Below are 14,122 nucleotides of genomic sequence, written 5' to 3'. Positions count from 1 at the left end.
ACATACTTATTTTCTCTTGCCTTAAATGAAATCAGGGTAACAATTCTAGGAGTTGCCATTGTGGCTCAGCAGTAATGAACCCAACTAGTATCCATAAGGACACAGGTTGATCCTGGTGCTGCTCAGCAGGTTAAGGATCCAGCATTGGCGGTGAGCTGCAGTGTAGGTGTTGCCATGGCTATGCCTGGCATAGCCTGGCTGCTGCAGCTCCCATTCAACCCTTAGCCTGGTAACTTCCAAAAAAAAAAAAAAACAAAAAACAAAAAACAAAAAACCCAGTAACAATTCTACATGTAGATAGTTATTTACTGATGAATGTTTTTCTTATCACAAACCCTTGTTCTGTGTAATCAATAGCTCTCCCTTTTTCTCTCTCCTCCTAACTTACCGATAATGTAAACACAGTATTATATTGTTACCAGTTTCAAGTACTTAAGAAATTCCATTATTGTAGAAGACCTAGGAAATTTAGTCTGTGAAATCTCTTAATATCCAATATAAGTATGAACTAATGTAAGGAAAAAAAAATTCTAGTGGAGAAAATTCTGACATGTCATTTTGATATCCTGCTCAGGCAATGCTTTAGTCGTGTTCATGGCTTCATGGAAGGCTGTTAGGCTAGCTTTTTATTAATATCTACAATTCCCATTCAGGCTTTATAGCCATCATCACACACTTGAATAACACCACTTCTAGTCAATTTCAACCTCTAATGAACTTTGGTCCTTCTAAGCACCATTTCAAAACCACAAGGAAATCTTTCACGTAATTCATGTCTGAAGATCAGATTTTCAGACTGACTCAAGTGCTGATAAGACTGTTTTACATCAGGAGAGAATTTCAATTGTATCTAACTTGAGCACTACACCCACTGTGCTAACAAACCCATGAACATTTCCTTCTAGAATAAAGCAGGCTTGACACAGCTCCTTGTATTTCTAGTACATATTAAAAAATCCCAATGTCTTTACTTAAAAAAATTAGTTTGACTCCTCTCCTCACACCTATCCCCCTCATCCCAATTTTGGAGATAATTTAAATGGTGCAAAGCACTCGGTGATTGATGAGCACAGCATGCTTGTTTAAACCACTATTTTAAAGGAAGAAACCTAGGATTTCAGTGAAAAACACCTTTAAATCATCAAAATTAAAAAAAAATGTCTCATGGGCACCTTAATGGTCTTATGGACCACAAATTAGAGGGGAAAAAATCTATTTGTATATTTTCTTGGTAATTTTTCTAACGCTCAAAGATTTGAGCCTTCTCTTTTTCAACTTCCAACTAGACAAAAAGACTGAATATTATGATCATTAAGTCTTGGGAAATAAGGACAGTCCTGCATGAAGATTTTGAAAGAAAACAAATTCTAAAGAAGCAAAAGAAAACAAGATTTAAAATGTCTAATGATTTCAGATCCAAGGGAAATAACATGGCTCCCTCTGTCTGCATCCATCTGAAGTTAGAAAGGGTTTAGAGGTAACAAAATTGCATTTCTTTAAAGGAATGCATTCCAATCTATTCACTGAAAGTGTCTGCTTAAAATCTATTTGATTAGTTATGGCAAATAAAAAATCCTTATATTCCATAACTTGGCATTGATGAAATGAGCTATTTAACATACTCCTACATGAAATTAAATTTATACTGAAACTAGAAATTAAATGGCCACTACCTTCAGATACTCCTTTTTATGACATTAGGTATTTTTAAAGTTTAACCTTAATAGCAAATGATATGCTTTATTAATACGTATTTTTCATTTTCACTTTCACTGCCCATCAACTACTAGACTATCTAATCTAAAATCAAAATGTAATCTGTAATTTACAGTTTCTGGTGATGTGCTTTTGTTGCAATTAATTTTTTTTATCTTAACAAGTGGAAGGGACAAGCCAGTCAATCTGTTGCACCTAAATCTTTTGTAGCTCACATGCATTTCTACAAATGTTTGCATTTCCAGTTATTTCAAAGGGCAATTAAAAAAAAAAAAAAACCCTGAAGGATAGATTAGTACACAAATACGTGACATGGTTAAAACCTAATTTTATAATGCAGAATACCTAAGGGTGATAACTATTATAATTTTTCATTCAGTAAATATCAAAACTTCCATGTACATGAGGATAATCAGGGGAAATTTTTAAAAATACCACTTCTTGGACCCTACCTTTAAAGAGATAATACCATGACTTCTAGGATACGGCCTAAGAATCTGCATTCTAGCAATTCCATTGCGGATGGCCCAAGTGTTGGACTTTGAGAAAGTAGGCCCTAGTCCCTCTGTATTTAATATTAGAACATGAACTGAAGCAATGTTCATTTGTGTTCATTACTTTAGCAGAAAAACTAGTGAGGTTGCTTCTTTTGAAGGGTACTTTTTCATTACTTTCAGACGTTGCCTTCACCTAGTTAAGCAAACTGGGTAATCTAATAATCAAAAAAAGAACACATAATGTAGTCATATCATGAATAGGTTTTACAAATGTCTACTGAGCACTTACTACATGTCAAATACTGTTAAAAGCATTTTTCATGCACTGAAGTACCCAGTAGGTAATAAGCAAACTACTGCGTAGAGAATTTTAAGTCACTTGCCTAACAGCACACAGTGGCAAGGTGGGGATTCAAAACCAGACGGGTCTGTTTCAGAATTCTAATTAATCTGACCTTGTAGGAATTTCTTTTGAGAGCACGTAAACATTCTGATGGATAAATATGCACAGGGCTTCTCCTAATCTTGGCAAAAGATTACAACATCCACATGCTTCAGATCAGTGCTTCTCAGCCTTTTCCCAGATCGAGCCCCTGAGGACAGAGAAACTGGATCTTCAACCCCAGGGATGTGGAAACCTAAAGTTGTAGCCTTAACAACATGAGTCTGTAACACATGGTCTAGTCCTGAACAAATATCTGTTCATTTAATGTAAAAATGGTTTTATCTTTAGAATCTTCTGTGGGTTTTCAGGATCCCCGTGATAGCACTGCTGCCCACCTGAACCCCCCTCTCTCCACTCCAGGGGGAGGTGGGGTGTGCATAGCAAAACCATGAAGCAGTGATCCTCAGCTTCATACAGATACATACGGACATTTATAGGGGAATCATACAGATACATACGGACATTTATAGGGGAAAGAATGCAGACAAGAATGAAATGCTATGTGAGAAAGCTTTTGAAAATAGTGGCTAAATGTGGCAAAAAAAAAAATAAGAGGTGAAATCCTTTTTTTTAATTGAGGTATAATTGACATACAATGTTGTATTAGTTTCTGATATACAGAAAAGTAATTCAGTGATATATATTTATTTCATATTCTTTTCCCTTTTGGTTTATTACAGGATATTGAATACAGTTCCCTGTGCTATATTACAGGACTTTGTTAAGAGCTGAATTTTTTTTTTTTTTTTTTTTTTTTGCTTTTCAGGGCCACACCTGTAGCATATGGAAGTTCCCAGGCTAGGAGTCAAACTGGAGCCACAGCTGCCAGCCACAGCCACAGCAATACCAGATCTGAGCTGCATCTGTGACCTACACCACAACTTGAGGCAATACCAGATACTTTAACCCATTGAGCAAGGCCAGGAATTGAACCAGCATCCTCATGGATACTAGTTGGATTCTTAACCTGCTGAGCCACAACCGGAACTCCAAGAGCTGAAATCTTGAACGTTCTACATTAAACCAACATTTCCTCAAAAAAATCCTGATAAGGAGACAGCATGGGTAATTAAGTTACCCCCAAGCCTGCCCTCTGCCAATATGTGTTCAACATCCACAGATGAGGATTTATAATCACTGTGCTCTGATGATCATCAAGACTCTAGTACTTCTGTACACACATAATTCTGATTCCAAAGAGGGGACATTCACCAGCCACAATGCAAGCTTGTGGTTTTTCTCCAGCCTCAGAGACAGGAGGGGAGGTAAATAAACCTTTTCTCTTACCAAAGGACATTTCACAGTAACAGCAACTAGGCATCCCCATTTTTAACCTAGGAGAAGGGATAAATCTCTTCTTTCCCTGGGGTTTCAGTTCTTTTGGTCTCCTAATAATTCAAGTACAAAAAGTTACTTACAAAGACTGCAAAGCACTCAGTCCTCGGATGGCTTCACTAGGTACTGTTTTCAACTGGTTGTTCTGGAGGGTTCTGGAAAAAAAGGTTTGGTTAGTGAGTAAGAAGCAGTGGTGACCATTTTTTCTTAGAAGAATTTAGAACCATTTCTTTTCACCCAAATCTTTCCAATAGCAAAAAGAGGGAGGAGTCAAAGTAGAAAGAACCCAAGACAAGGAGTTCCCGTCATGGCGCAGTGGTTAACGAATCCAACTAGGAACCATGAGGTTGAGGGTTCGGTCCCTGCCTTGCTCAGTGGGTTAACAATCCAGCATTGCCGTGAGCTGTGGTGTAGGTTGCAGACGCAGCTCGGATCCCGCGTTGCTGTGGCTCTGGTGTAGGCCGGTGGCTACAGCTCCGATTCGACCCCTAGCCTGGGAACCTCCATATGCCGCGGGAGCGGCCCAAAGAAATAGCAAAAAAGACAAAAAAAAAAAAAAAAAAAAAAGAACCCAAGACAAGAGAATTGCCAAAGAGGAGCAAGAGGCATTTGTCTTAAAGCCAGAAATGAAACCTAGGCCACTAACCCAAGTCATCTCCTAACACTGGGTCATCAGGATTTTTTCATTCTCAGGAATTAAGGCACCCTCATGAATATTCATCACCTCAGGTACTGTTAGTGTTAATTGGGAGGTATAACAAGTTAACTGGGAGGTATAACAAGCAAACCCACTGGAACATTTAATGCCTCTTTAAATTTGAATAAAGGGAGTTCCCGTCGTGGCGCAGTGGTTAAGGAATCCGACTAGGAACCATGAGGTTGCGGGTTCGGTCCCTGCCCTTGCTCAGTGGGTTAACGATCCGGCATTGCCATGAGCTGTGGTGTAGGTCACAGATGCGGCTCGGATCCCGCGTTACTGTGGCTCTGGCGTAGGCTGGCAGCTACAGCTCCGATTAGACCCCTAGCCTGGGAACCTCCATATGCCGCAGGAGCAGCCCAAGAAATGGCAAAAAGACAAAAATAAATAAATAAATAAATAAATAAATTTAAATAAAGTATGTGTTCCTGCTGTGTTGCATGGGTTAAAAATCTGACTGCACCATGAGGATGTAGATTCGATCTCTGGCCTTGCTCGGTGGATTAAGGATGCAGCATTGAGCTGCAACATAGGTCAAAGATCTGGCATTGCTGTGGCGTAGGCCTGGTAAAAAATTTTGTATGCTGCAGATGCAGCCCTAAATATTAAATAAATAAATAAATAAATAAATAAAAATGAAATAAAAAGAATCCAATTGCAGTGGCTTGGGTTGGTATGGAGGTGTGGGTTTGATCCCCAGCCCAGTGTTGCCACAGCTGCAGCATAAGCCACAATGTGGCTTGGATTCAATCCCTGACCCTGAAACTTCCATGTGCCGCAGGTGCCACCATAAAAAAAAAAAAAAGGAATAAAGCAGAGCCCAGAAACATGAACTTTAAATAAAGCCAATTTTGCCAAGAGGACAGCAGACCTTGAGCTCTTAGGGAGCAGTAGACATGTCCTCAGTGAATGCAGGGCCAGGGCAGAAATATAGCTTCAATCATTTAATAGTTAGGACCCGGAGAATGGAGGAATGAATCAGTAATGAAAATGAAGTCTTTATTTATTATTTTTGCCCAGTGCCCTTCCCAGTCACACTAATAAAATGACTGCCTGATGTAATCATAACCACAGAATGAAATGGAAAAGAGACCATCTAGCTCACTGAACCAGGGGTGTCTAGTGACTTACAGATGGTCACCCAGCAGGAGAGTGGCAAAGTGGGGACAGCAGTCAATTCACCTTCTCTCCAATCTGCCAGCCTCCAAGTTCCTGACCACTGCCAGTAATTTATTTCCTGATCCCTCATAGGCTATATAAATCATAGGCATCTAAATTCCCTTTAACTTTAAAATGATTTTACCATTTGGAGCTCTTGTAAGCATTTTTTTTCCATTGGGGTCAGCTAATTCAAAGTTCTCATAGCTATAAAAGTAGAAACGTAAAGTTTAACTATGATTTTGATTCAGTGCATTAGCCACACGAAAAGCCTAACATTCAACTGTAATGCACTGGAGGTCAGAACACCTATTATTTAGATGTTAACTTTTGTTATCTAGACCCAAGTTTGCCTAAACCAACCTCTAGCCTCCCACACTCCCCATTGGCCATTCTTAAATCTTTTAATCCTGAATTAAAAGAAACTGTGCTTAACCCAGCTCCGAGCATGTTGACTATGCAGAAAGAAAATACACAGCCAGCTGTGAAACTCTAAAATTGCATTACTTACAGAACTTTGAGTTCTTTCAACCCCGACAAGGCCTTTGGATGGATAAAAGAAAGGTCGTTGCCAGCCAATCGTCTAGGGAAAAAAAAAAAAAAGTAGCAAGAGAAAAACAGTAATTCGGACTCTTAAAATTTAGAATTCACAATAACCCAATCTGCCATTGAAGCTCTACATTAAACACAAGGGCTTAACCCTTTGCCAAAGCAATCCCAAGGTCCATCCAATGAGATAAATGTCTCTAGAACATTTTTTAATTCCGATACAATAATTTAAATGGGCACATTTTTATTCTGGTGAGGTCAAGCAAGCCAAAACACATTAGACCAAATTAAGTTTGCTATTCATGGTCACTCTCTGCAGCCTGCAGTGTTTTCCAAGTGCCTCATAAATTCAGACCACTGGTCAGCAGGCAGGAGTTTTATACAGATCAGAGTAAACCAGTCTGTCAAGAAGGAATGCCTTAGGGAGGCAAGGTAGCCTCTTATCTCTCCATAACCCAGGGCAGCATATTCCGTGTAAAGAGAGGTTAAAAGAGAAAGCTACTGTAAGCATAACTTTCCAAATGAAGGCATATTTTTTAAGAAATAAACTGTTTCCGGAGTTCCCGTCGTGGCTCAGTGGTTAACGAATCTGACTGGGAACCATACGGTCGTGGGTTCGATCCCTGGCCTCACTCAATAGGTTAAGGATCTGGCGTTGCCGTGAGCTGTGGTGTAGGTCGCAGACACGGCTTGGATCCCGAGCTGCCGTGGCTCTGGCATAGGCCAGTGGCTATAGCTCCGATAGGACCCCTAGCCTGGGAATCTCCATATGCCACAGGTACAGCCCTAAAAAAACAATAAATAAACAAACAAACTGTTTCCTAAAGAAATTTCAAAGTGACAAATTTAAGTGGGAATAAGAGGGGAGTAAGAAAAGGGTAAGAATTTGGGGGTCTTTTTGTAAGAAAGGGGCACACAATTCATACTGAGCCCCACAATTCATACTGAACCCCAGTTTTTTCTCCATTTTTCCCAGGCATGGAGACATGGAGGAAAAGTTAAAGAACTTTAGGGAGAAGAAGCAGGAAGCAGAACAGCAACTTCTTGAGTGACTTATAAACAGGTGAACTGCAGGCAGGTTTTCAAGTACAGCAAGTTTAAACTGCATAGTTCATGGACATGCAGATATCTTCCAATCGTAAATAGTACAGTTGGTTGAATCCTTGGATATGGAGGAAACTCAGATGAGGGTGGGGGCAACTATAAATTGTCAGTAATTAACCCCTGTGTTGTTCAAGGGTCAACTGTATTGACTTAAAAATGATAGCTGTGTGCCCACATGATTAAACATAGGGCTCTTCCAGCTTCCTGGTTCCGTCAGGGTACTCTCCCAAGCAACAAGATTTTCTAGCTATGATTTTTCTTTTTTTAAATGCTCTCTCCCCTTCATGTCTTAGGATCATGTGCATCAAGTCGTCAAGACCTCCTTTAAGGAGTCCGTTTCCATGGCCCTTTCTCTTTTTTCTGTAAGGCCCCTGAACCCCTGAGCCTTATTCATTAATGCCTTATTCACCAAAGAGTTTCTTTTACTGATTAACAAAAATGAGTGCCCACCTTCTCTTCTTAGCCTTCAGGTCCCCCTCCTTCGATCTGTTCTTCTTAGACACCCTGATCTTAGGGACATAAGGAGGGCTCCTTTACCCTTTTTAAAACCTGAAGTCACTGAGGTCTGAAACTCTATGTTTTAGATGCATTATTTTCTCTTGACATTTTTTCCCCAGTTAAAATGCAAGTCACTCTGGAAAGGATAATACTTGATTCTTCCTTAGCATTCACACGGAAATATACACTAAAGATGTATGTGTGTGTGTGTGTGTGTGTGTGTGTTCAGGGGAGTATGGGAAAATGAAAGAGGATTCAGAAACCAAGAATGAATATGGAGAATTATTTCTTTAGTAGCAAGGACAACAGTGCTGGATTCTCAGGCAATACGCCAAGTTTGGCACAGGGTTCATGCCCCTAAACTAAATTCTCCATAGAAAGCCCTTTCACTCTTTATGACTTTGTTTCTCACAAGGCACTCCAGCACCTAAGCTCTAAACTGCATGCCCTTCAAGGGCTCCCCTCAACCCAGGCTCACAATAGCTTGCTTTGTTCCATCAGCCTCATGACCTTTCACCCTGTGGTGTTCACCATATGTAAAATAAGGAAGTGGAGAAGATGATTTTAAGACTTTCCAATGTTCTATTTAAAATTATTTCTCCTCAGCAAATCCTTTGGGCTCTAGACTAGCTTCACCACTAGGACTTTATTTTTTTTTTTTTAATTTTTGTTTTTTGTCTTTTCGCCATTTCTTGGGCCGCTCCCACAGCATATGGAGGTTCCCAGGATAGGGGTCCAATTGGAGCTGTTGCTGCCGGCCTACACCAGAGTCACAGCAATGCCAGATCCCAGCCGCATCTGTGACCTACACCACAGCTCGCAGCAATGCCAGATCCTTAACCTGCTGAGCAAGGCCAGGGATCAAACCCGAAACCGCACGGTTCCCAGTCAGATTTGTTTCCACTGTGCCACAACGGGAACTCCACCACTAGGACTTTAAATGTTTCATTTCACAACCTCATTTTCACCCTTTAAATCCCTGACTCCTGTGCCACCTTCCTCAAAAACTTCAGCTCTTACCAACATGCCTTATTTGTGAATTCTTGGAATGCATAATTAAACAGGCTATCTTCTACTAGTTGTTTCTAACACATGAGTCTTATAGGCCAAAGTACAAAAGCCTCGAGAACAGGGTATGTGAGATCACAATTCTGTTACCACTCACCCACCTGCCAACCCCTTAGGCAGAAACTCCTTTGTCAGCATTTCTTCCTTAAAAATGGATAGCAACCCACAGTCTACCTTAGTTCAGGGATAGTACAAGCCCTCTCAAGGGGCTTCCAACACTCCAGACTCCCTAGCTACATTCAACGGATAGTGCTCACAGCTTTAATGCAGCATTTAAAGGGTCACATGTTATAAGATCATATTGGACCACTAGGACCATAAGAGGCAACAGCCTTTCTCCCCCTGACTGTACGTCCTCAGGTGACTATGTTACCTGCAAGACCAGCCTTTAAAAAACTCAAGCCGGAGTTCTTATGGTGGCTCAGCAGTTAATGAACCCGACTAGTATCCATGAGGATGCAGGTTCAATCCTGGCCTCGCTCAATGGATTAAAGATCTGGCGTTGCTATGAGCTGTGGTGCAGGTTGCAGACGCGGCTCGGATCCTGCGTTGCTGTGGCTGTGGTGCAGGCCAGCAGCTACAGCTCTGATTCAACCCCTAGCCCGGGAACCTCCATATGCTGTGAGTGTGGCCCTAAAAAGAAAATAAATAAATAAATAGCTCAAGCCCATCAAAATACAAACACTGTCGACAGACCAAAACACAAATCCTGTCACAGGATTCTCATTCTTTAACTAATACTAGTTTTGAACGTCCCCATATATGTGGGATTTCCTCTAGGGGTTCAGTCTATTGTTCCAGGCTCAGGAAAAAAAAAGTAACTACAAAGTAACAAAGGAATGGCCAAACGCAGAGCACCTGATTACCTTTTCTCAGCAACAGAAAAGAGTGATGAACCACATTAGCCAAAATATTTGCTTCCTTTCTTCAAATATCTGCCTTTTCATAAGCCCTGAGAAGACCAGAGTGGCCTAACTTCAAAACGCATCCTCTCTTGGAGTTCCCATCATAGCAGAGTGGTTAACGAATCCGACTAGGAACCAGGAGATTTTGGGTTCAATCCCTGGCCTCAATCTCTGGCCTCCCAGTGGTTAAGGATCCGATGTTGCCGTGAGCTGTGGTGTAGGTGGCAGACGCGGCTCGGATCCTGCGTTGGCTGTGGCTGTGGTGTAGGCCGGCGACTACAGCTCCAATTCGACCCCTAGCCTGGAAACCTCCATATGCTGCAGGAGCAGCCCTAGAAAAGGCAAAAAGACAACAAAAACAACAACAAAAAATCTTCTCTTTCTCCACTCCTTGCCATTCACAGAAATGACCAAATAAGCTCTGCATCTGGCTTATCCTGAAATCCAAGTCCACTACTTGGAGCAGCAGCTCTACTAGGATGCGGTGGGTGGTGGTGATGCTGAGCAGGGGGCCGGTACTCACCCCACTCTGAGTACTTTGTTCCTTACTAGAGTAAACAGGTCAAGTGGAGCCTTCAGGAATGTCTCTCCCCTCATTTACCAAGAGGGTGGTTAATGAATAATAAACACAGCAGCTGGGTAAAAGCTCTGTAGCTTCAGCAATTGCACCTTCCCAAGACTCTTCACATTTTGCTTATTTCATGAGCTAGTATTTCTTACAGTGGACCAGGAGGATGTTTCATGTCCAAAAATGCAGATCCAGAAGAGAGCAAAGTGAATAAAAAACTGGGTTAGTAACAAAGCCCCAAAAATCTATGGAAGAAAAAACCTACTATGCATGTGCCCACGGTAGTTGAGGGCACAGGGTTAAGTGGCTAATGTTCTTTCTCTTTTTAAAATTAAAAAAAAATTTTTTTTTTTTGCTACACACATGGTATCTTTAAGTTCCCAGGGCAGGGATCAAACCCATACCATAGCAGCAACCCGAGCCACTGCAGTGACAACACCAGATCCTTAACCCACTGCACCACAAGGGAACTCCTACCTACTTTCATTTTAATCATCTCCTGAGAGTAGCCCTGCTTCTCTTGAGTCCCTGAGAGGTTAGGTGACGTGGCATAACTCACAGAGCAGGGATAAATGGAGGCGCCCGCAGAACTCCGGGTCTTGCCTGGCTGGCTCCAATGCTTATCTATGTCCTTCTGCAAGGCAGTGCCTCTGGTGTGTCACCAAGAGGTTGGGAAACAATTCCCAAAAGGTGAAACAAAGTGGACACGGGCAAGTTAACAGCCTTGTTTGACGACAAACAGCTCTTACCCAGCAGACCAAAGCTCACAGCAGAGACAATGGCATTAGGAGCTCAGAACTGCAATTATGGAGAAATTTCCAACAGACCAAGGGTCCATGCTTCCCAGAGCTGAAGATGAGCAGCAGGAGAGCCGGGAAGATGGGATCCCTCCATGGTTAAGGTGGCTCCAACTATATTTAGGATATAGAGCATTCCCTGCTGAGCTTTTTCAGCAACTCCCAAGGAAAAAGAGGTGGCTGATCCTGAGGAAGAGTTTGCCACCCATGGCCCTCGACTAGCAAAGGCCAGTTCCTTCCCCTTCTGTGCCTGTGTGTCTGTCTGTGCTATACCCAATACTTTTCTTAGCATCCCACTTCCTGAGGACCGACTGGCTGGCTCCAGAAAGTTTTTCGAATTTAATAAACGATGATACTTATAATGTTTACTATTCTTTCAATGCTGTGAAGCCCGAAAGAAAAAAGCTCCGCTCTGCATCCCACAGCTCCTCAGTCTCCAGAGCCCAGAGGGAGCCTCGTGGTATCCATCCACGCTTTCACTCTTCCTGTAGCCACTTCAGTCTAGGCCCTCATTTTCTTCCTCCTGGATTACCGCCATGAACCTCCACTAGACTCCTGCCTCAAACCACTTCTTTATAAATACTGTGAGATCTAAATGTTAAAAAGCCCAACTCTGAGCATTTTCCCAAAGGCTTTTCTCCACTCTGGAGACAGCCAGACCTTTAATATGATCTTCTCTTCCTTTCTCTCCAAAGTTCCTTGTGTCCTACGTTTTAGCACACAGAGCTTTTCCACCTCGGACTCCTAGCTCATGACGCTGCCTTCATCTGAAATACTCTCACTCCAGTCCCTGCCAGCTCCAACGTTACGCATCATCACTGTCCAGATGGGGTGCTGCCTCCAATGTAAAACCATTACGATATTGCCTGCCTTTGATTCAACAAGTATCTTGAATGAAGCTCTCTCGTTGGGTGCACTTATGTGGCCCCTGGTTACTGTGAAATTATTGCCTCTCCTTCAACTGTATTACGTGTGCCTCATGGGCAGAGACTAGGTCATAGTCATTCTATATTCCATTTCATGGGACCTTATGTGAAACAAACACTCAGTATTTGCTGTAATGCCTCAATGAAGCCCCGATATGAGACTCCGGATTCAAAAAAGGTTAACACTGATACTTAAAGCATGGGGAAAGCTCACTCATCACCTTCGACTTTCCATATGTTTTCTCCTCTTGTTTCATTTCTACTCCCCCACTCTCCTCCACTTTCCTAAAAGGACAGAACTACTTGGCTTGATTTTAGCGTGCTATGGCAACAATTTTCTTTCTTAACGTGTTCTGGTAGTATATTTTCTTAAGGAAGTGGGGCGGACCTTGAACATGAGAACACCAGTTCACTGGTCAATAGTATTATCTCAACACATGCTGGGTCGTGCACACGATCACACAAAATTTAAACAAGTCTAGCAGGACTTCAAATGGGGACACGGTCTACCTCAAGGCAACTCCTATTTATTCTGCTTGTTACAACAGTCCCAGAAGCAGAGACGGAGAGGGGGAGAGACAGAGAAAGGGTGGAGGAGAGGGAAATAGTGATCCATTAGCCTTCCGCTCCCCCATTGGATTTGGCAATGTTCCAGGAAATAGGATACAAGTGGCTCAGTGTATAATGTCTCTATGAATCTGGTCTGCGTACATTTATTATTCATAAGGACCAAGGGTTCACATTAGGGGCTCCTTGTAGGGGAGGCTAGCGTTTTCAGTTAACCCTCGATTCTTAATGCGTATGCCATGTGATATTTTCTATCTGCCATCTGTCCCAGGGGAGGAAAGCAGGAAGAGCACTGGTTAGATGGACACTGGTCCAGGGTCATCTGGGCCAGAGGGTTCATACCTTTGTGAAATGTGCTGAATTCGACTGGGAATTCCTCACTTGGGAAGCAATTTCAAGGAATAAGAGGCAAATGTGAATTGGAGAGGATGCCAATTGGTGTTACTTCTCTGAGAAGCGTCTGAATTTAGGTTTCTTTTAGTCTCTTACAGAAATGTCACTGTAGCCATTTGGCTGGAATTCCAGCCAAGAGTCAGTGGAGTAAGGACTACACTACACACACTGACTAGATGCATGTACCGAGCTGGGGGGAGGGCGGACGAGGGGTCAGAAGCTTCCAGCAGCTGTTGTGAGGAGCCTTGGGGAGGAGCAAGCGAAGGGAGGCAAAGCAACTGCAGCGGGAAGAGACAGGCCCAACCAAGCTCTGCTTACAAACAATAGAGAGCTTTGCTCATGGCAATTTTTCTCTATCACGGGGTGGAGAGGTCCCAGAGTAGGTGACACAGAGCCACAGCCTCCCAGCCACTCACACGCCTCCGGCCACTTCGCAGAGGTGGTTCCCAGATGGCCTGGCCTTGTGCCCTGACAGAAAGCGACCTTGAGCACAACCCTCCCTTCTGAGCCACATTTCTCTCCCCCTCAGCCATGTCTTCTCACCTCCCTCCCCATCTCTCTCCCGACCTTCACGTCCCTACCCACCAGATCTTCATCCGAAGCCACTCATACAACCTCTCAGAGATTGTACCAAAAAATTCTGGACTGCCCCTCCTGCAACACTATTAAATGCTCTCAGGCGGGTGGATCAGCACGGTGTCATGCTGCGTGCCAAGGACAACAGGCGCAACCACTGGCCCATGACTCTGCTTTCAGAGATGGCGCTTCCAGTTCAAAACCGAATTGGCAAGTAAGGTGAGTGGGAACACCACCGACAAGTGAGAGATGTGCTCCTGTTAAATATAATTTGACATCAGCAGGACCCCTGATTTTGGCAATAGTTTTAAAAGTAAAATCGG

General features: G+C 42.7%; 1 protein-coding gene across 2 annotated transcripts in view; it reads right to left on the bottom strand.

Annotated features, from left to right (window-relative positions):
* Positions 1-14,122, bottom strand: part of LGR4 (leucine rich repeat containing G protein-coupled receptor 4) — a 107,314-nt gene that overhangs the window by 25,249 nt on the left and 67,943 nt on the right. For both annotated transcript variants that reach the window (XM_021083233.1, XM_013994475.2), the window contains exons 3-4: positions 6,360-6,431; positions 4,077-4,148 (exon numbers count right to left, since the gene is read on the bottom strand). In XM_021083233.1, the coding sequence (XP_020938892.1) occupies positions 4,077-4,148; positions 6,360-6,431 (144 nt within the window). The remainder of the gene's footprint in view (positions 1-4,076; positions 4,149-6,359; positions 6,432-14,122) is intronic.

Source organism: Sus scrofa, chromosome 2, assembly GCF_000003025.6.
Source record: "Sus scrofa isolate TJ Tabasco breed Duroc chromosome 2, Sscrofa11.1, whole genome shotgun sequence".
Classification (NCBI taxonomy): Eukaryota; Metazoa; Chordata; class Mammalia; order Artiodactyla; family Suidae; genus Sus; species Sus scrofa.
This window is presented reverse-complemented; position numbering and strand designations above follow the sequence as displayed.